Source organism: Lontra canadensis, unplaced genomic scaffold, assembly GCF_010015895.1.
Source record: "Lontra canadensis isolate GAN:19392208 unplaced genomic scaffold, GSC_riverotter_1.0 scaffold60, whole genome shotgun sequence".
Lineage (NCBI taxonomy): Eukaryota > Metazoa > Chordata > Mammalia > Carnivora > Mustelidae > Lontra > Lontra canadensis.
The window spans coordinates 9618787-9641420 of NW_022631054.1; the positions used below are offsets into that span (position 1 = coordinate 9618787).

General features: G+C 50.9%; 1 protein-coding gene across 3 annotated transcripts in view; it reads left to right on the forward strand.

The window, feature by feature from the left end:
- Positions 1-22634, forward strand: part of CFAP57 (cilia and flagella associated protein 57) — a 70332-nt gene that overhangs the window by 31393 nt on the left and 16305 nt on the right. For 2 of the 3 annotated variants that reach the window (XM_032877500.1, XM_032877499.1), the window contains exons 12-21: positions 1407-1568; positions 5947-6102; positions 7280-7373; positions 7998-8188; positions 11337-11510; positions 12390-12548; positions 14895-15038; positions 20023-20139; positions 21426-21560; positions 21651-21794. In XM_032877500.1, coding sequence (XP_032733391.1) covers positions 1407-1568; positions 5947-6102; positions 7280-7373; positions 7998-8188; positions 11337-11510; positions 12390-12548; positions 14895-15038; positions 20023-20139; positions 21426-21560; positions 21651-21794 — 1476 coding nt within the window. Of the gene's footprint in view, positions 1-1406; positions 1569-5946; positions 6103-7279; positions 7374-7997; positions 8189-11336; positions 11511-12389; positions 12549-14894; positions 15039-20022; positions 20140-21425; positions 21561-21650; positions 21795-22634 lie in introns of those variants that run through there. The other variant, XM_032877501.1, reaches the window with a different exon arrangement.

Below are 22634 nucleotides of genomic sequence, written 5' to 3' on the forward strand. Positions count from 1 at the left end.
CACAGGGTCCTGTGGGTGTCTCTGATCATCCCAAAGGCTGAGCTGGTAGACAGAGGTGATGAGTAGAAGAGCATTGCCATTTGTAAGGTTCTCAACACATTCGCTGATTGTTGAGAAGGCCTTTTTCGTCGCTTCTTTGGCCTTCACTTTTTATTTGGGGATAATTATGGAGTCACAGGAAATTTAAAGAGAGCATAGAGGTCCTGGGTGCCCCCTCCCAGTTTCCCCCAAGTAAGTGCATCTGTCATACCTATTGGTGCGATATTGTGGAAGTGTATCACACGACAGAAGAAGAATGGTATCATATCACTGACATTGGTACAATATGCGTGTGTGTTTCCATGTCATTTTATTACGTGCCTAGATTCCTGTCTCCAGCACTGCAGTCAGGATACACAAGTACTTTCCGTGGCCACAGAGAGCCCCCTTGTGCTGCCCTTGCAAGTGACCCCTGCCCCCCTCAGCTGCCCCCCCAGTCCTTTGCAAACACTCATTGGTTCTCCATTTCCATCATTTGTCATTTTGAGAATTTTATATAAATGGGATCATACAGTATGTGACCTTTTGACAGTGGCTTTTCTCGCCCAGCGCAATACCCCCGAGCTCCATTGAGTTATTTCATGTATCACTATTTCATTTCTCCTTACTCCTGAGTAGCATTCCATGGCCCGGATGCACCATAATTTGTTTAACGATCTACCTGTTGTAGGATAGTTCATTTTTTCCTAGTTTTGGGCTATTACAAATAAAGCTGCTATGACCCATCACAAACAAGCTTCTGGGTGGACCATCATTTCTCGGAGATAAACGCCTGGGGGAACGATTGCTGGATCATAGGATATGTTTATGTTTCATTTTTTTAAGAAACTGCCAAGTTTCTTCCACTCCCACCAGCAATGCATGCAAGATTCAGTTTCTCCGCATCAATGCCAGCATTTAGTGTTGTCACTATTTTTTATTTCAGCTGTTCTAACAGGCGTGTAGTCATATCTCCCCCTAGTTTTAATATGCATTTCTCTAGTGGCTAATAATGTTGAACATCTTTTCATGTGCTTCTTTGCCGTCTGTATACCCTCTTATGTAAAATGTCCCCATATTTTTGGCCCACCTTCTAGTTGGATTGTTTGCGTTTTTTACTGTTTTGAGGGTTCTTTTTATAATCCAGGTAATAGTTAACTCTTAAGATTCCAAATCCACAGAGGACGTAAACACAGTCTTGCTTCCTCTCTTTGTTAACAGAAGCTTGTGAGAGCTCCGTGTCTTCTTCTTACCCAGGATCCAGTCTTCCTGCCCGTGAGGCTGTGCCCACTTAGGGTTGCCTGAACAGTTACCATGCAAATAACCAGGTCAGTTCTGGTCATCCATGGCCTCTGAAAGCTTCCTCTCTAAGCTCTTTTTCTCCTCAGATGTTGCTCACGTTTGATGACCAATTCCTGCTGACCGTTGCCGAGGATGGCTGCCTGTTTACCTGGAAGGTCTTTGATAAGGATGGTCGGGGAATCAAGCGCGAGAGGGAAGTGGGCTTTGCCGAAGAGGTGCTTGTTACTAAAACAGACATGGAAGAGAAGGTAAGAACCAGATCGAATGAAGAGGGATGTGGAAGTTCCTTAGCAGTCTGTGTCCAAACCCCTGGGATCAGCATTCAAGGCCCCGCACACTTAGCTGCACCCAGTGCCCCGTGCTGAGTCCCACGCTCCCTGCTCCCTGCGTATTTCCAGCCCACACCGCCATGCCTCTCTCCTCCCTGTGGCTGGATCTCTTTCTACCCTCACCCCTGAGTGCCATCCTGCCCCCTGGTCATCCTGACTCCTACTCTGCTCTACTTTAAGCCTGTGAACTAGCTTTCCTCCTCCCACTCTTGGAGAGCGGGAACCATGACAAGCCGTTCTCTTGTGTGACCATTAGTTTCTAGCCCTTGCTAGACACGTGGAAGAGGGTCGTAAATATTTGCAGAATTGAACTGACACACTAAATGTACCAGTTGTATCTGTGAAACTTAATAACTGCTTAGGGGAGCCTTCTTTATTTAAAAAAAATGAAGTATTTATAAAACAGCCCTGAAACCCAGGCTTCTTAATAATAAAACAATAAAAGTAATGATAACCAGCATTTTTTTTTTTTTAGATTTTCCATGAACCAGGCACTGTACTAATTACAAGTGTTTCCTTGTTTAAATGTTACATCATCTCTGTGAGAAAGATCCTATTCTCCCCATGTTTCAAGAGGTGACTTTGGAGAAATTAAGTGACATGTAGTAGGATTAGAGTTCTGCTCCATATTTAATCTCAAGCCTACTCTCTTAATCCCTACCCAAAGTCCCTTCCCTCCTGGGAATGCATTAAACACTCTGGGAAGACGTGTTTTGAGAGTCTTGAGTGGACAGCTAGCTCTGCACCCTGCTCCCTAAGGGATACACCAAAGGGATGGGAAACTCACAAGGCTTACAGAGAATGCAGAGCTACGCATTCATTGCTGTTCATCCAGAATCTCAAGGGCATTTATTGAATACCTGCTGTTTGCTAGGTACTGGGGATGCATGTGTAAAAAGACAGGCCTGGGCCCTGTGATCAGGAAACTCAGTCAAGTAGAGATGAGTAAAACCATCAGAACAACCATGCAGAAATGGCCCCAAAACAGGAGATGATAAGACCCAGACATTTCCAGAGATCCCTGCTAGAGCTCCCTGGAACTTTCTGCAGGAAAGGCAAAGTGGGAGGAAAGGACGAGGGAGAGCCTATGAGAGTCAGGGTCTGACCTACGGCAGGCAGGCAAGTGTGTCTCCTCCTCTTCTTCTCTGTTTTCTCTCCCATTCCTCCCAGAGAGTAGAGGAAAAGAGCAACTGGGAGACTCTAGGCTGAGCCAAAGGCCTGAGGTGTCTGGGCTGACTCCGGACCCAACCCTCAGCTGGGCCTGGCCGAGCTGCTGCCAAGCCGGAAGTGACTAGTGTATGTTCTGCTCACTTCCTGGAGCCCCTTTTCTCTCTGTATCTGTGAGACTGTGCTCTTATTCCCTGTGAGCCTCTCTGTCCTCCCCAGCTCCCTCCCAACTCCCTCTCACATTTCTGGGGGTGCCTGTGTGGCTTGGTCAGTTAAGCATCCAACTCTTGATTTGGGCTCAGGTCATGATCTCAGTGCTGTAACATCGAGCCCCATGCCAGGCGCACTCAGTGGGAGTCTGCTTAGATGTTCTCTCCCCCGGCCCCTCCCCAACACTTGTGTATGCTTACTCTTTCTCTCTCTCAAATAAATAACTCTTGTTTAAGAAATAAAAATTAGGGACACCTGGGTGGCTCAGTCGTTAAGCGTCTGCCTTCAGCTCAGGTCATGACCCCAGGGTCCTGGGATCGAGCCCTGCATCGGGCTCCCTGTTCCGTGGGGAGCCTGCTTCTCCCTCTCCCACTCCCCCTGCTTGTGTTCCCTCTCTCGCTGTGTCTCTCTCTGTCAAATAAATAAATAAAATCTTTAAAAAAAAAAAAATTAAATTAAATTAAAATTAAAAAAATTAAAATTAAAAATAAAAGTCACATTTTCCAGAATTCCCAGCTCTCTTTTTCTCTTTATATTCTATGATTTTCTATGTAACTGTCTCTCAGGACATGATTTACCTACTCATTCTGTCATTCATTCATTCATCCAACCATCCAACTAGTATAGTACTCACAGAGGGGTCTGTTACATAACACTGTACTAAGGTCTGGGGTGCCAGAAGTGAAAGATATGCAGGGGCCTTTAGCTTGTAGCCTTGGAAGAGGTACAGGTAAAATGAAAAAGGAAAATTAAGTGTGTTACAGGTGTTATGAAGGAACGATGCTCTGGGGTTACAGGGGAAGGGACCCTGACCCAGGCCAGGTGGTGCCAGAGGAAGTGAGCCTTGGATGGAGCCTTCAGGAACATATGGAAAAGGGTCCTCCACACCAAGGGATGAGTGTGCAGAAGGATGAGAGAGGTGCTCTGGGGAAGACGCTCCTGTCTAGGTGGGGCCAGAGAAGAGAGGGTGTGTGGAGCTGGAGCTGGAAGGGGATCGTGGGGGCCTTTTACACCATGGTTTAGACTTTGGACATAGTTCCTAAGGACCCACTGAGAGATCTAAGTTAGGGAATGACTTGATGAGATTTGCATCAAAGAAAGCCGCCTCTGCAGCCAGGGGGAGAACAGACTGAGGAAGGGCGATGAGCGTGAGCCCAAAGCCAGCACTCCCATCAATAAATGTATCCCCCAGTCCAAGGCACTCTTCCAAGGAGATGGTCTTCATCCACGGCCCTGTCCCCTCCACCCCACACCCAGTCAGACACCACATTTCCTAAAATCTTGCTCTTTTTTTTTAAAAGATTTTATTTCTTTATCTGAGAGAGAGAGATAATGAGAGAGAGAGAGAGAACAAGTGGTGGCGGGGGGGGAGGGGGTGTTGGAGAGGGAGAAGCAGGCTCCCCAAAGAGCGGGGAGCCCAATGTGGGACTCAATCCCAGGACCCTGGGATCATGACCTGAGCCAAAGGCAGCCACTTAGCCAACTGAGCCACCCAGAGGCCGCTAAAATCTTGCTCTTGAATCTCTTTATTCCCCTAGACTGTGAAATACCCTCCCCCCCCACACACACCTAATCTCTCTGCCTTCATGTTTGAATCTAGCCCGAGCTACACACTGCCACCAGAGAGGCCTTTCTGAGACCAAATCAACTTAATCAGGTTGGACAGGACCTTCAGAGGCCCTATAGGAGAAAATCCTAAATGCTTATCATGGCTGGCAAGGACCTTGATGGTCTGACCCGGTCTAGGCCTCCTGTCCCTCTGCCTCCCACCCATCCCACATCACACGCAGTGCCCTGACCAGACATCCACACTCTCATCCCCAGCTTTGCCCAAGCAATTTGTTTCCACCCCTCATCTCAATCAGTCTCTCCTGTGTGCCAGGTCCACACTCGTCCACTGGCAGGGATTGCGGAAATGTGCATATAACACATTCCTTCTTCTCTAGTGGTCTGCAGTGAGGGGGCGGTGGGGGAGATGAACCAAAATAGATGAGATAGAGACGCACGGCTGGGAGTGGGGGGTGATCATGGATGAGCGAGAGGAAAACACCTGTGATCTCACCCTCTCTGTCATTAGCGTTACCTTTTTCAGGAAATGAAGGGTGTCTGTCTCACAGTATTTTTAGAAAACTTTGGCATCAGTGAATACAACAGATTGAAAGAAGAAGTCATTAGACATAGGAACCAGCAAGGCAGGAAGAGTTAGGACCTCAGTTAAAGTAAGGATGCTGAGGCCAGAAGAGGCATGATAGATGTTGAGAGGGGCACACTGACAGTCCTGGGGAACCTCCCGGCTCTGGGCACCTATCGGAATTTGTGATGAAGTTATTTGGCTTCCTCAGTAGTAAGTTCCATGGGGCAGTCATCCTAGTTCAACACATGTTCTTTAGGTCCCTACTGTGTGTTAGGCATACTTGTGTATATCAGTATACCAAGCCAGCAAGGAGCTGAGCCTTCCTCGAGCTTAAATTCTAATAGGGGAAGAAGACTAAAGACAATAGACAAAATCAAACCTAAATTGCATTGGAAAGTGCCTAGATCTAAGAAAATAGTAACGTAGAGCAGAGGGTCATGAGTGCCAGGAATGGGAAGGGAAGGGCCACAAGATTACCTAGCGTGGTCCCAGTACACCTCACGGAGCAGGTGGCATTTACGAGTATCTGAAGATGAGAGAGTTGTTAGTGTCATGACTGGCGCCCAGTGGGGCTCACCATATGGATGTTGTGAGGGCAGAGGAAGAAACTCCTATGTCTTTTAGTTTTTAGCCTGGGTTTCTTGCGGGGAAAAGGTGCAGTGGAAACTCATGAGTTTGAGGTTGGGCGGAGCTGCAGATCTCAAGAGAGATCAAGGCCACCAGGTTAACTCTTCTGATTCGCCCCCCACTGTGAATGTTCTTGATTCTGGTGTCCTTCCCCCAAAGGCTCAGATTATGTTGGAGCTGAAGACTCGTGTGGAAGAATTAAAAATGGAGAACGAGTATCAGCTTCGACTGAAAGACATGAACTACTCTGAGAAGATTAAGGAGCTAACAGATAAGTTCCTCCAGGAAATGGAGTCCTTGAAAACGAAAAACCAGGTGTGTTTGAGAGACTCAGCCAACAACCACAAATAACAAGACGTTTTCAATTTACTCAAGATGGATCTGGCGTAGGCTATCCAAGCTACGCTCGGAAGGTGAACCATATGATAATGTGTGGTTTTTCAGCAGAGCTGCTAACATCAGAAATGCTTCCAGCAAAGTGCCAGGTGGAATAAAGCAGAATTTATAACTCTCTATAGCGAACCGGTATTAATCAAGTAAAATAAATAGACATAGATCAGTTAGTAAGAAAACAGCTAGCAACGGGATTTCCTCTGGAAGTTGGGATTATGGATCATTTAAATTTTGTTCTCTATGCTTTTTTGTATTTTTGCAAATTCCCTACAATGAGACTATATCATCTTTATGATCAAGAGAAACTTACTTAAAAACAGAATGATAAGGTCATAAGAAAAACAGAGGATAGGAAGAGAAGAGCTACCAGAACACTGATTTCAGGATTGTTGGTAGATTGAACAAAATTAGTCTAAATGGTCCTCCTGTAGTAAGATTTGATCCAGGACTCTCCAGAATAATTCCCTTATTCTCCACAAATTGGTCTTGCCCTCTATCCAAAACCCCCAAATTTTGGCTCAGAGGGTATTTGTGCTTTTATGTTATCTCCACGGGTCAGACCAACCAGAAAAAAAAATAAATAAATAAAAGCCCCTGGCTGTTAGTTTTATTATTTTGTTCCTTTAGTCAACAGACATTGCTGTGGGGCCTTCCATAAGCTAAGCACAAAGGTATTCCTGGCGGCGGCCCCTCTGCCTGCAAGGAGCTTTCCTGCCCTATTAAAGAAAACACTCCTTAGAAACTGACACATTAGCACATCCAAGAATTTAGTTGACAGCAACATGCAGACAACAGAGAATTCAAATGAATCTTTACTTTCTTCCACCCCAAAATCCATCTGCTACATGTCCAAAACTGAACTCATCATTGACAAGACCCATTTAGTAGACAGGATATAAATAGAGAAAGTCTAGAACTTTCAGAGCAGAATATAATATAAATAAAAAGTGATAGCTTGCTTGTTGCTCATGGAACAATGCTTGGTGCAAAATAAGGGCTTGAGGAATGTTTGTGAGCGAACGCTTATAAAATGTGTTCTTGCCTTAGGGCTGCTTTCAGCCGATGTGTGGGAATGAGAACAGTGGACTCTGTGTTTTAGGTTTTAAGAACAGAAAAAGAAAAGCAGGATGTGTCCCATCGGGAACGCATTGAGGACCTGCTAGACAAACAGAGCCGAGAGTTGCAGGACCTGGGTGAGTCCCCAGGTAGAGGCCATGGGCTCTGGTGGGGACAAAAGTCTGAGAGTCCCCCGGAACCCCAGAGAAGTCCCAGGTAATCTGGCTTTATATGTCCACAGGCTGCATTTATGCCCTGGACCTCACTGTGGTTTTTACTCCCCTGTATTTGCTCATTCGTTAAACATGTATTAAGCACTTACTGCATGCCTGCAGGAGATACAGAAGAGTGCAGGTCTGGAGCCTGATAGGCTGCCATGGGTCCCAGACTCATCAAACACATTGGGTGCTCTGGGGAGTCACCTAACCTCACTGAGCCTCAGTTTACTCTTCTGTATAACAGGGGTGCTGGTAACTCTTTTGCATATTCAAGACATTCTTCTTGGCCCTGAGTCCCCAAACAGCCCTCTGCCCCTTCCTGGAAACCTTCTGCCTAGCCGACACGGCAGCAGAGTTTGGTTGCCCGACGAGCTGATGGGGTGTGGGCAGGTGAGGCAGCTGCGCAGGCACTGGCATCACGGCTTTGGCGGTGCCTGCCCTTTAGCTGCTAATAGCTGCAGGTGGGAGATCTCAGAGGCTCCCAGAGGACCCTGAGGTGGTGCTCCTGTCCCACGTGAAATAACCATCCTTGCTTCCCTCCAGAATGTTGCAACAACCAAAAGTTGCTTCTAGAATATGAGAAGTACCAGGAATTGCAGCTCAAGTCCCAGAGGATGCAGGAAGAGTATGAAAAACAGCTTCGGGATAACGATGAGACCAAGAGCCAGGCCCTAGAGGAGCTGACTGAGTTTTATGAGGCCAAACTGCAGGAAAAGACCACCCTTCTAGAAGAGGTACTCACCGGAAGCTGACCTGTGCCTCCCTTTCACAGTGCATCCTGCAGGCCTGGCCTGTGACCAGCCCAGAGAGCCATGGGAGGGCTGGCCTCACCCCCTTTCCCTTCTGTCCCCCACTTTTAGCACACGTGCATTTGATGTTGGGTTCTGCTTTTTTACCATTTCTTGCCCTCTAGACCAGGGGACCTAAGGACCTGGGATGTGCCCAGCTTTAGGGACTGAAATTCTGTCGACAGACTAAGTTCACATCTGCTGTTCTATCCTAATTGTACCTTCAAGCCTTAAGGACCAGCAAGACCTTTTTAGGAGACGCCAGTAGGAGAAAGAGAGGAACAAGGGCTCTGAACAATGGGACAGGCGGTTGCCTGAATCCCTTTAGCCACTTCTTGTGTCTTTTGAGATGAAATCATTCCTTCACTGATTTAACAAACCCAGATGGTATCTTACTGGTTTACCAGCTTGAGTGCTGGGTGACCAAGAGAAATAAAGACCCGGGCCTGTTTTTCAGACATGTGAAGGAGTCAGTCCCACAGAAGGATCCTTGGAGAGTTGTGCCCAGGAGAGAGCAGGGGGACGCAGACCTTCTGAAGGGGTCAGAGGAGACTTGCAGGAGCTAAGGTGGCCCCGGGGGGGAATGGAAGCTAGAATGAACAGGAGACAGGGAAATGCAGGAGGCAAAGGCACACAGGCAGAGCCAAGTCAGAGAATGTTCAAGCAGTTTGGTTTGCCAAAATATCTAGTTTCCCAAGATGGAGAGAAAACGGAGAAGAGCCAGATGGCCGCCTTTTCCGCGTGAAATTGCAGCAGATGGCACCGTGTAAGTGAGGGGGCAGGGGAGTCAGGAAGGTGTGAAAGGAGTTTTGAAGGGAAGGAGGGAGGGAGGCACAGAGAAGAGGACTGACATGTGTGTAGCTGAGCATGCAGCTGAGGTGTTTACCTGAATTCCGGCTGAAATCGGGCGGCATTCACCCACAGCAGGGCTCAGAGGGCAGGAATGGGAGTGAGGAAGACGGGAAGCCACGCTGCTGCCCGCCTGGGGGTTTAAGACAGCACAGGTCCTCTGGTGAGCAGCCAGCAGGGCCGGGCCAGAGAGCCTGGAAGACAGTGGAGGAATCCGGACAGGGTTGTTGGTGGTGGGGAGGGACTTGGTGAGCTGGAGAGCTGTGCCAGGTACCCGGGGTCCCCCAGGGAGATCACCAGTGCCGAGAGCAGGGCCTGCGTTTTCAGGCTGCAGACGTGACCCCATTCCGGCGGTGGACCTGAGCGTGGGTGGCTGAGGCCGGGGTGAGACGAAGGTCAAAGCACCCTGGGACATGACAGGGCCCTCTGTCACCACCCCCAGTTCCAGCACAAGAACTGAGTGGGCACCCAAAAGTCTTCAGTGAGCAGGGAAGGGAGCAGGCAGTGGGGGATAAAGGAGGTGAGAGGTGGAGGGTGGAGGTCTCTTCACAGAGCAGGCTGAGCTCTGACAGCCGCACTGGGAATGTTCCCTGCCCGGTCCTCGCTGCCACTGTCCAGCTCCCTCCCACCCAACCACTTGGAGTAGCCAAGATCCCCACACAGCCTCTGAGCCTCTGCTCTGGATGATCCCTCTTGCCCCGGCCACTGGTCCATCCCCACACAGACTCGGGAGGAGAACCAGCTCCTACAGGGTTCTTCGATACCCCCATCTCCCCTCCCACGGGGCCAAGCAGTCTTCCTCTGCATCCTCAGGGCCCCCAGACCCTTTGCTCTTACTGGCCTATCCAGTAGCATCCTGCCTTTACTTCTCTTTCCCCCTGCGGCAGGGGGAGTGCTTCTCAAGGGCAGGGACTGTGTCTCACCCATCAGTGATTTTCAAAACCTGCAAGGAATGGGGGGAGGAGGGTGTCCTAGAAGCCCCAGAAACGTTAGTCCACCTCCAGTAAACTGGTCTGAGCTTTGCCTTTGGGGGCTCCGGGGTTGGGCCAGGGATGAATCTGCCCTGAGGGGAGAGAGGCTGGCCTTCCTGCCAGGACCCCCACAGGGATGACAACCCATTTCTTCTTGAGTCCAAGATTTCCACTCAGAACTTCCCTAGGGAGCTCCCACCTGGCAGGCCTCGACAACCTAGCTGGCTTACTTTCCTTCTTAACGACACCTATCAGAGCCAGAGCGGTGGCTGGCGGGCGACTCTGGGCTGCAGATGGAGTGCTCAGGGCCAGGCTTCTGTCTAGCAAGAGTCTGGTGACATGTGAAGGGGAAAGAGAGCACCCTTCCTCTTGAGCCCAGTCTTAAAACCATCTTGTCTCTCTGAGCCCCCAAAGCACTCACTGCAGGGATCGTACTGCGTACTGCTCAGAGCATGCCAGGGGCCATGGGAGGGGAAACAGGTAGCCTCTGACTTCTTCTAGAACTCGCAGTTCCTGGGGGGCAGTAAGCAAAGAGGAGGCATCCTCTCAGACTCCACCAGGTGGGCGGAGTTAACTTTTCCAGCATCCAGACTCCAGGCTTTCACTCTCTGTGTACCAGGAACAGGGCAGGGGGTCCCCCGTGGGGAGCAAAGGGATGTGACCCCACCAGCCAGCGAGGAGCTTCCTTGCCAGGGGAGGATCATGACAAACAGGCAATGACAATGTAATGTAAAGTGCTGGGGGACGGTCAGGACTGGATTAAGGAGCTGGAGGGTAGAGTTCAAGATGCACTCCTTCAGGTGGTGATTAAGGACCTACTGTGTGCCTGTGGGGGCTGTACTCCGGGAATGCAGTGGTGAGCACGATAGACCGGGTTTCTGCCCTCAAGGAGCTCCCATCTCCTGGGAAAGGCAGTCAAGTTGTTTTACAAATATAGTTCCAACTGTCACAAATTCATTGAGGAAAAGATAGAGGAAACGTGGGTGTCAGGGTGAAGACCAGCGTTGGGGCAGGCGTGAGGATGTCGGGAAGGTGGTTGTTGAAGTGATGGAAGTGGCAGCCTCATCTGGTAGGTAGAGAAGAGAAGATGGGACAGACAGGAGGACAGTGGAAGGTCCGGGGACCCAAGGCCTTTGTTCCCATGTCTGTAATAACACCCACCTTCCTGTTCCCCATGAGAGGCCCCATATGCTCCTCTCATCCCGGGCCCTGTCAGGGCAAAAGGGTCGTGTGTCCCTTCTCCCTGAGCATACACTCTCCCTTCTCTGACCCAGGCACAGGAGGATGTCAGGCAACAGCTGCGGGAGTTCGAAGAAACCAAGAAACAGATTGAAGAAGATGAGGACCGAGAAATCCAAGATATCAAAACCAAGTATGAGAAAAAGCTTCGGGATGAGAAGGAATCAAACCTGCGGCTCAAAGGAGAAACGGGCATCATGAGGAAAAAGGTATGATGCTGTTCTAGACAGACCTGGGCTGCATTGCCCAGAATACCTCCAACCCACCAGGCAGGCACATCCTTCCCACCCCTCCTTGGGGCTCTCTCTTCTCCATCCTTTTCACAGGGTTAGTGACTTAGTGACGTTTGCCCTGACACCGATGGACATCCCCGGCTTTCGTTTATGGTCCAGTAGGATTTAGTCAGTTTTCAGAGTTAAACCTCTGGTAGAAATGGAGATGAGACCTTCTGGAGGTGAGGTCAAGTCCTGGAGGTGTCCTTAGGTACTCGGTGTGGGGAGCTCTGGGTGGGAGAAGGACTGATGCTTAGTCTACAAGGCAGGGCAAAGAGTTCAGAGATCCTTGTAGAATGTTTAGTCTTAGAGAAATCAACTTCAAAGCAAATTCATGTTCCTTCCCGTTAGAAATTCCACGGCATGTCAATCCAGGGACAATGTCGCCTTCCCTTCTTAGACATGGCCAAGGTGGCTCATCCATTACAATATCTATGACCTTGATGGGGCACAGTTCCCCACCTACCAAGGTTAGTATGGTCATGGAAAACTCTGGGTCCACCTGGGGAGCTGGTCTCCGAGCTTCTTGCCCCAACAGTCCATCCTCGCAGAGGGGACTGGGACTAGATCTTCCCAGACAGAATGCTACATCACTTATGGGGCCCAAGACATCCCTGACCTGTCCAAAATCTCCAAAAATTCACTTCTAAAGGCCCAGGAATGTTGAGCGTTAGATGTGAATTTCAGCTCACAAGTGTGGGGAGTTTGGGTCACAGGTTGGTGAGGGGGAGCTCTGTGTGCGGGCAGGCACTGGGGAGGCAGAGAGGGGAGTGCAAAGACTTTGGTGGTCTCTGTTGTTGCCACTTGTACCCGCAGTTCAGCAGCCTGCAGAAGGAGATCGAGGAGCGAACCAATGACATTGAGGTCCTGAAGGGGGAGCAAGTGAAGCTACAGGGGGTCATCAAGTCCCTGGAGAAGGACATCCTGGGCCTCAAGCGGGAAATCCAGGAAAGAGACGAGACGATTCAAGACAAGGTGAAGGCTCCTCTCTGTCCTCCCTTAACTACCAGCTGGATGGACCCAGGGGATGAGGACAGAGCTCAGGAGAGAGGGCCCCTGGATACTTTAAACACATTTGTGGAACCTGATGGGGGATGATGGTCTGCAAAGTACCTGTAGTGCCCTTGGCACTGGGCTGATTGCTGTAAACACACCACACTGTATTCTCCCAGCGACCCCAAGGGCCGCGAGGGACCCAACTGTAGAGCTCAGGAAACTGAGTTCCAGGCGGTTGGTATCTTGCCCAAGGTCATATAGTCTATAGGCGACAGACTTGGGCTAAGAACCTAAGTCAGCCGACAGCAGGACCCCTGCTCTCCACTGCTCCAGGCATCCTCAGATGACCGTGCCCATGGATGGGGGGCAGCTCACCCATCCCGCTGCCCTCTCCCTGTGGTTGGCCTACAACCACTGGGTGCCCCAAAAAGCTGGTATCCCTTTTTAGGATGCCTTTCTTACAAAACACTTAGAAGACAGACACATCACATTTTGTGAGGCTTACCAAAGTTTTGGCTCCTCCTCCCCAGCAAATCCAGGCTGTGGGCCCTCTTGCCCACCCCCTCACCATTCCTGCCTCAGGCAGGCAGAATTCTCTGGTGGTTGAGACCCTGGGCTTCCGCCCTGGTTAATTGGGTTCCGGCACAGGTTTTGTCATTTACTGGTCACAGAACCTTGTGCAGTGTCTCTGAGCCTCACCTGTGAAGTGGAGTCCCTCAGGGGATCTGTTAAGGGGAATGGGATGGTGCCTGCATGAAATTTCTGCACGTGAGTGTTTGTGTATGTGTCTGGGCCTTGGGGTAGGGAAGCTCCAAAGTTCTCTTCAGATTCTCAAAGGGGAATAAAGAGGGTAAGGCCTCCTGACCTGGAATTGCAACAGTCTCCTATCCAGCTCAACAGCCTTCCTTCCCACCTCCTACCCCGGCTCCTGCCACCATCCTCTGTAACTATGTCACTCTGCCACCTAAAATTCTGCCGTTAACTCCTCACTGCAGCTTGGGCAGCAGGATTTTTCTTTAAAGGGCTAGGTAGTAAATATTTCGTCTTTGCATACAGTGTCCCCTCTGTCACACTACTCAATTCTGCTGCTGTATTGTAAAATCAGCCACAGACCACACATAAATGAGTGGGCTTGGCCGCGTTCCAATAAAACTTTATTGGAAACAGGTCAGATTTGACCCAAGGGCCACAGTTTGCCAACTCTAACCTTCTGAACCCCCTTTAACCCAGCAGGCCGGCCCCCAGTCCCCTCGCCTCCTCCCTTCTGGTCCCATGAAGCACTGTTTTATACGCCCCCTGGTTATTCTCGATGGCCTCTGTATATACTGCGCCTTCTGAGCCGTCCTCTTTTACACCCATGACAGGGCTGGGCTGCTCTTGTTGACACATCTGCTTTCCCAGCCAGTGCCTTCTCCCGTAAGGACAGGGACGGTGTCCTATTTCTGGCATCTCAGCACAAGGTCTTCATTCAGTAACTGTTTGATGGATGGACAGATCTGCTTTGCAGTTACTATTGCTGTGAAACAAATTATCCCAACACCTGGTGGTGCCAAACAGCCACTGCTTGATTACGCTCTCCGGTTCTGTGGGTCTGGCATTTGGACAGGCTACAACACAATGGCCTGTCTTTGTCCCCAGTAGTAGGGACCTTCCTGAGCCTCAACCAGGGGTCACTCAAACAGTTGGGGGCTGGAAGACCAGTATTCAACGTGGCTTCTTCATGCACCTGTCCAGCCCCTTGGCCGGGGGGCACTAGGAGGCTGGGCTCAGCTGGGACTGGCCACCAGAGTACCATCATCCTCCTCAGTCTGATGGGCTTGGTGTAGTGGGACTTTTTCCAGAGCAGATGACCTCCCTCAGAGCACAAGTCCCCAGAGAACCAGGTGGGAGCTGCTTGGCCTTTTCTGAGCCAGCGTGGGAAGCCACACAGCATCACTCGAGCTGTGTTCTTTGGGTTGCAAGCAAACCATAGGTCGAGCCAGATGCAAGACAACAGAATTAGATCTTAGCTTCTGACAGAAAAGCGTACAGTCCCACTGGAGATAGAAGAGCATGTGGGACGAGAGATTCTGGAAAATACAGTCCTCTCCAAGCTGTATTTGAATGAGTGAATGAATGAACAAATGAATGCAGTCCTAGCACAGAAGCCACAGAGTCAGGGCTGCAGCCTAGCAGAGAAGCCAACCTTCATATCCCCGGCTGGGAGAGCGGTCTGTGGCCTCCTCAGTCAGGGCACAGGACTGATGGCCTTTGCCTGAAGGAGGTGCCATATCTCTCTCTCTCTGTCCTACTCTCTCTCTCACTTCTCTCTCATCCCACCAACAGGAGAAGCGCATCTATGATCTGAAAAAGAAAAACCAAGAACTAGAGAAATTCAAGTTTGTACTTGACTACAAAATCAAGGAGCTAAAGAAGCAAATAGAACCGCGAGAGAATGAGATCAAGGTGATGAAGGAACAGATTCAGGAGGTGAGAGCCATCTGCGACACTCTGGCTGCTTGGGCCGTGGGCCCCTGTCTCCTCCCCTACTCTTCCTGACACTGGCCAGGAGCAAGGAGACAAAGCTTTTCTCACAAGCCCTGCCCACTCCCCAAGGGTGTGTGTCCCCACACTGCAGGGGAAGCCCCAGAAAAGGTCCCGCTGGGAGGTCAGTGGTGCAGAAGTGAAAGGCTTTCCGATTTGGCTTTTGGCCAGAGGCTGGGGTGGGCCTGGGCCCTGCCGGAAGCCGCAGTGCGCTCGCTCTGTGGGGCCTTCGGCCACCAGAGGGCGGTGCGTACTCAGCCACCAGCCTGTCGCCAGGGAAAGCGCACCCCTCCCCTTCGACATCTTTTCGATCTGGAAATGTTGGTGGGGGCGGGAGAGCTGCTGTGTTTGGACTTCGTCTGAGGAGAAACGGGAAGTCATGAAGGCTCTTGAGAGGAGAGTGGCAGCTTCAAGTGTGTGTTCTGGGAAGCAGACAGGATGAAGGTAGAGAGGAGAGATTAAAAGCAAGATCAACAGGACAAGGGCTCCCGAGAGTCCAGTGAGGGACAAGTGTCCCCTTTCCGCCCCTCCGCCCCGGACATAGCATCTCCTTAAACAGATTGCAGCTGACAGTAGGGTCCATGGTTGATCTCAAATTGAATTCCTGCGGCGCCTGGGTGGCCCAGTTGGTTAAGCATCCACCTCTTGATTTCTGATTTTGGCTGAGGTCATGATCTCAGGGTCATGATCTCAGGGTCAGGCTCTGTGCTCAGCAGGGAATCTACTGGGGAAGCGGGGGATTCTCTCTTTTCTCTCTCTGTCTGTCTCTCCGTCCCCCTTGCCCCTCCCCCACTCGTGTGTGTGTGCTTTCTCTCCCCCCTTCTCTCTCAAATAAATAAATAAATCTTTCTTTTCTTAAAGATTTTATTTATTTGACAGAGACAGACAGAGATCCCAAGTAGACAGGCAGAGAGAGAAAGGAGGAAGCAGGCTCCCTGCTGAACAGGGAGCCTGCAGGGCTTGGTCCCAGGACCCCGAGATCATGACTTGAGCTAAAGGCAGAGACTTAACCTACTGAGCCTCCCAGGCATCCCTAAATAAATAAATCTTTAAAAAAAAAAAAAAAAAAGACCCTGAGGGGTACCTGGGTGGTTCAGTCATTAGGTATCTGCCTTTGGCTTGGTTTGTGATCTCAGGGTCCTGGGATAGAGCCCCCACATCAGGTTCTCTGCTCAGCGGGAAGCCTGCTTCTCCCTTTCCCACTCCCCCTGCTTGTGTTCCCTCTCTCCCTGTGTCTCTCTCTCTCAACTAAATAAATAAAATCTTAAAAAAAAATTTTTTTTTAAAGCCTGAATTCCTGACTTCGCCTTCCTCCTGTTTCCTCTTAGTAAATGGTACCACAATCCCCCCAGGCGCTCAAGGTATAAGCATAGAGTCTTCTCAATCCTTCCCTTCCCCCAACTGCTGTATCCAGTCACCAGAGATAGCTCCAACCCAGGCCTCCTTCCTCTCTCCTGCCTCCCGCGGGTCCAGGCCTCTGTCATCTTTCATCTGGACTTGACTCCAGCCTCCAGTCTAGTCTCCACACAGAGGCCACAGCAAACCCCCAGGGGTGTCCCCTTCCACCTGGAATAGAACCACTGGCGAGTGGGGCCCTGCGCGATCCAGGTGCCACCCCTCTCCATCACCAGCCCAAAGTCTCTGACAGTTCTGCTCCCCACCCATCTTCGAGGATTGTACTGAGCAAGGATGCGAGTATGTCAGAGAGAGTCCATAGCCTCAGTGGAACTGGATCCAAGAGCTATGGTGGGTCTGCAGGAGACCCAGGAAAGAAGTGGGGTGCTGGGATCAGTCCAGGGCTAGAGTGTTCGGAGAGGGTATGTCTTCGTGGCAGGGACTTTCTCCCTGGCCTCTGGGAAAGGGGAGGATGTCCCCAGCTGACCACAGAGCTGTCTCATCTGGGCCTCCTGCCATTCTTGAGTGACTTCCGGGTGCAGAAATGGCAGTCCGAAAAAGAGGGGATGTCCCACTTGCCTGGAAAGTGACTGTACTGCAGCCCCCCGAAATCACTGTCCCGTTTCCCCTTCTCATTCTCAGGGAGACTTACAGTGGGGTCACTTACTTTCCACCCCAGCACACTGGAAGGATTATTCCCTTTGCCTTTGGTAACTGGGCTACCCATGCATTGATTCCCAGCACGGTATCTCTGCACGCTGAGGGTGATCCCAGCAGGGCCCCTCCTACCCCGACCCCCAGTGCCAGCTGCCACCAGGACTGATGTTTGGGCACGATTCCACCACCTGGAGGCTGGGGGGGGGGATCCTGATTTTGGGGCCTCCCTCTGGGGAGTCACAGACCTCTTGGGCCCATCCACTGCGCATCTCCCATGAAGTTCCTTTTCCTACAACTCAGGCTTGTTTGTGGAGCTGAGACCTCTGTGAATGAAAATCTCATACTTCCTTGATGGGCGTCTCTCCTGGCATAGAGAATTCTCCAGCTTCTCTTTGATGATCCTAGGGAGAGAGTGTCCAGACCCTTGTGGTTGTACTTCACACTCTTGTTCACCCATCGAGTGCGACTGTGGGGGTTTCTAAACCTCAGCATTTTCATGTTTTAGGGTGGCTAATCTTTTGTTATGGGGATAATCTTTTGTTATGGGGAGCTGCCCCACACTAAGGCACTTAGCAACATCCCTGGGGCCTACCTACTAGATGCCAGTGGCCACCCTCCCCTACCCCCAGATGTGACAACCAAAAATGTCTCCAGATGTTGCCAGATGTCCCCCAGGGGGTAAAATGCCTCTTTCCTTCCCCCCAACTGAGAGTCACTGAGTGTGAGGAGTAACACATGGAAAAGTAGATGGGATTTCCTCCCCAGGAAGAGGGTGCTTGTTCCCACATACTAGCTGTCCAGCCAGCGATTCAAATTCAGCATATTTCACAATTTCTCTATGAAATAGGTAATTTCTGTTCTCAGCAGGTTTTGATGCTTTGCCTGTATTACTTCCTTTCTAACCTAATCTGTCATTACTGGCTTCAAGACTACAGAGAAAGAGGCACAGCCAGCTGTAGGCACACCGACATGACCTTGGGGAAGCCCCGTTCTCTCTTCCAGCCACCGGTCCCTTGGTCTGGGCATCCTTGTGTTGCCTCCTGACTGGTCCACCTGGCTCCAGTCTTGCTCTCTCCAGTAGGACTTCTGCATTGGGCCCATATGACCCAGCTCAGCTGACCTCTCCGGCCCCCATAGCCCTTCCTCACCTGCACCCCTCCTGCGGCCCCCTCACCTCCACACCACACCCCAACACCTGTAGCCTACAGAGATGCACGCCTCCAGTCCTCCCTCTCGGCCTGGAGTTCTCCTTCTCCACTCTGACCTCCCATACCTATTTGTCTCACAAAACCTGATTGAGCCTCCCTGTTCATGCAGAGGGTGCTTTCTCCCTGGACCTGCCCTTCTAGCCCTCTAGACCTACAGCCTCTTGAAAACTCCCTCTTCATCGGTTCTGTCTCCCCAGGCCTGTCATGACTGGCCACCACTCTCCGGTAGACACATCCTTTCTTGAGCTGCGCACAGCCCCACACCTGCTGTGTCCTCCACAGATGGGCGGACAGAGCCCCGCCAACACCACACGTTTATCTTTCCACTCCTCTCCTGGAAGGCAGGTTGCTTCAAGCGCCCCTCTCCTCCCTCACAGGGGCTTCCCTTTGCCTTGGACATTTGCCATGCACTCATTCATTCAGATGCGTGTCTACTGAGTGCTGCCTTCCTGCCAGACAATCGGGTAAGAGGGCTCTTCTGTCTATACAGACTGCTTCCAGTCCTGACGAGAACGTTCTACAAGCTGCCCCTTTGTGTCCAGAACACAGATGTGGCTCACTCGGGCTTCCTGGTACCCCAGAATATGATCAGGAGCTTTCAAATCTGACCATAGGGCCTGGGATAGACTAGAAGAACTACTCCATCCAGCCATAAAAAAAAAGACCCAGTGAACTAGCCCATCTCCCCAAAATAGCAAACCTCTCTATTAATAGGAATACTGGTGTCCACCAGATTTGGGGCATCAATCAAACATCACCCCTTTGCTTTTGGCAGAGATTAGATCAACTGAGAGCTTGCATACACCTGGTCTCATCCTAAACCAGTTCCAATTGTCATTCTCATGTCCCTAATTAATACAAATGCAATAATGAGTAAAAAAAAATCTTACAGAAGCTCATTAGTAGTTTCCTCCTTTTCTTTCGAAGACGAGACATTCTCCTCAGTTGTACTTTTTAACAGAATGACAGGTGGAGGTTCCTTCAACTGGGGAATACCTACCTGCTGGTCCCTTACAACTTTCTGCTTTGGGATCAACTCTGATGTCTTGGGGCTCCAAAGGGTCAGGATTCACTCACACGATTTCACAAAGTAGGCAAGGAGAGTGCTTCTCTGCAGAACCCTGCCTCAGGTTCCAGGTTCCGGCACTTGAAAGCCACCAAGTAATAGAGAATTCAAGAAAAGAAGGTTAATTAGCATGACTGAAGGAACGGGGAAATGAAGACAGAAAAATTCAGAGCCTGGTTATAAAAACACATGGTCTGCCTCAACATATCCGCCAAGGGGCAGGGGCTTTGGGGATGGCAAGGAGTTAAGAAGAAAGCTTTTGGGGGCACCTGGGTGGTTCAGTTAGTTAAGCACCCGACTCTAGATTTCAACTCAGGTCTTGATCTCAAGGTCTTGGGATCCAGTCCCTCATCAGGCTCTGCACCAGGCATGGAACCCCCTTGAGATTCTCTCTCTCTCTCTCTCTCTCCCTCTTCCCCTCCCACCAACACTGTCCCGTGTGTCCCTGCTCTGTCTCTCTATCTTAAAAAAAAAAAAAAAAAAAAGTCGGGGTGTGGGCAGTGGAGAAGAAAGGTTTCATTGCAGAGGACAAAGGTGGGAGCTAGAAAAGAGATACCCTGGTAGCCTTTCTTATTTCTTGACTTTCCCCCCTTGTTTTCTGTAGATGGAAGCAGAACTGGAGCGTTTCCATAAGCAGAACACGCAGCTGGAGCTGAACATCGCAGAACTGTGGCAGAAACTAAGAGCCACCGATCAGGAGATGCACAGAGAGAGACAGAAGGTGTGAGGATTTCGGAGTCTGGCAGATCTGGGCTTTAGAATCTGGCACCTGTCTGCAGCGGGCAGCTGGCTTCCAAGAGACAGTGCCAGCCCATTGCTAAGATACATTCCCATTTTAACTCGTTCTCCCCTTGCTCACAGCCCTGCCTGGTTTCATGCCCATGCAAATGCACGTGACTGCATCCATCTGAGACTAGGAGGACTTTGGGTAAAGTGCTCAAGGGGATGGGAAGCCAAGCATCATAAGGGCACTTGCGGCATTGGCTTGTTTGGCCTGGGAAGGAATATGCTCAGAGATGTCATCTGTAGGCAGTGGGAAAAGGTTTTGACTATCTAAAACAAAACAAAAACATACTGAAGCAAAGAGAGCTTCAGAAATTGTTTATTCCGGTCTCTTTAGGTAATTACATAAGGCCAGAGGGATTAGAAGGTTAAGGCACCCATAACCAGGCAGTGTACCCAGAGCCAGCACTGGGAACCACGTCTTCTGCTCCTGGGCCAGGACTTGGCTGCGCCCCCACCCCCTAGCACAGGGCCCCCCATGTTTGGTTCATCGGACTGACTTTTTCCATTCCCCACATTAAGCACTGACTCTGTACTGGGTCAGAAGAGAAGCTGCGAGCCACCACCATGAAAGGACGCAGATCCCGCCAGGTGGCTGGGTGATCTATGATGTGTGCAGAGCAATCCTGATGCTCTGTGAAAGGTTCTGATAGATGAACAAAGGGCTACAGGAGCAGGAGGCAGGAGAGACCCTCCAGGTCAGGGGAACGGGAGGCTGGGTATCAGAGAAGGCAGGATGGAAGAGCAAGCCTCTGGCCCAACTGTGCAGACGCAACCAATCTGCCCAGTTTGGTCATGTTTTTGCTACCCTCTCACAACAGTGCTCCTGTCAGAAGGATGCTCCCTGGGCGAGCTCAGAAGGGGGGACAGGGAAGCGATGGTCCAGAGACCTGCAAGGGAGAAGCGATACTATCCATCTTGGCTCAGAAAGGAGTAGTGGGACCACTAGGGCTTCCTTTCATCTTTTAAGGTGTGTGGTCCTGAAGGGAGTCTAGAGCCAATGAAGGAATCTTCTGGGTGGACTTTTAAAGCTGAAGCTCTTCGGGCAGGTGCTTATGAGTATTAGTACCTCTCTCTGCCTCTGGCCTGTGAGCCCCGCTAAGTCTCTGTGTCCCGGCAGCCAACCATGAGCCCCAGAGGCGGTGTGTCTCATCCTCCTGCTGCCATCTGCCTGTCCCCTGGAGAGCCCCTGGGGATGCCAGAAGTACATGCCTATGGTTGCAGGAGCGGGACTTGGAGGCGCTGGTCAGAAGGTTTAAGACAGACCTTCACAACTGCGTGGCGTACATCCAGGAACCCCGGCTCCTGAAGGAGAAGGTCCGAGCTCTCTTTGAGAAGTACGTGCAGCGGGCAGACATGGTGAGCCCTGCTCCCCTTTCCCATGCTCACCTGCTCTCCCGGCTCCCCGCTGCCTCCCTGAGAAGCCCTTCTGCCCACCCCCCCCAACAGGTGGAGATCGCGGGGCTGAACACAGACCTGCAGCAGGAGTATGCCCGTCAGCGGGAGCACCTGGAGAGAAACCTGGCCACTCTCAAGAAGAAGGTGGTCAAGGAGAGTGAGCTGCACCGCACAGATTACGTCCGCATCATGCAGGTACGACCGCTTCTCAAATGGCCAGGGGCCACTAGCTCTCTCTACCGCTTTCTCTTTGACTCCTCTCCTCTACCTTCCCCAAGCTTGACCTGGCTGAGGCCAAGGCCCAGAGCCCCTCCAGGTTTTTGTAGGTGTTCCCTTGACCACCCTGGCCCCGTCAGTGCCCATTCCTTTCTAACCCCAGCCCTACTCCACAGGCATCCTTACCTGTTTCTGCCCTTCTTTATCCAAGGCCCTCCAGAGTCCCGCCTCCCCGTCTCCTCGCCCCTCCTCTGGCCCTGCAGCCACAGGATTTTAGCTCTCCCACGTCAAGCTCTCCTCTTTTCTCTGGTTTCCCACTCTTATTTCACCTTAATTTGTTTTGCTGCTTTTCATTCTGCTACCTGAATCACGTGATCCCCAGTAGCAGGTTCCCTCTGAGCACACCCCTTCTCCACCCGCTTCATCTGCCTTTTCTGGTGCCTCAGGTCCCTTCCCTTATCTCTCGGGTCCAGAGCCAACCACACCCACGATAGTGCTGGCCCTACTCTGATTTAATGAGCTATCCACACCCACCTCCCGATCCCTCACCCGGCTGTGCAGAAAACGCTGACCCCATTCCCGCCGCCCCCACTTACACACATTATCAGGACTGCTAGGCAGGATTCTGCTGCCAGATTTCTGCCTGAGTATCAGTATCGTCTGAGGCAATTAACATGATTTAATATCAAAAGAGAACATCGTATTTATAAGGTGCATACCTTTTTATATTTATATTTCTTTAACGCCATAATTGAAATACTAGGATGGGGAGGGGCTGCAGCTGGGTTGAAACAAACCAGTTCCCAGCTCAGCCAGTCT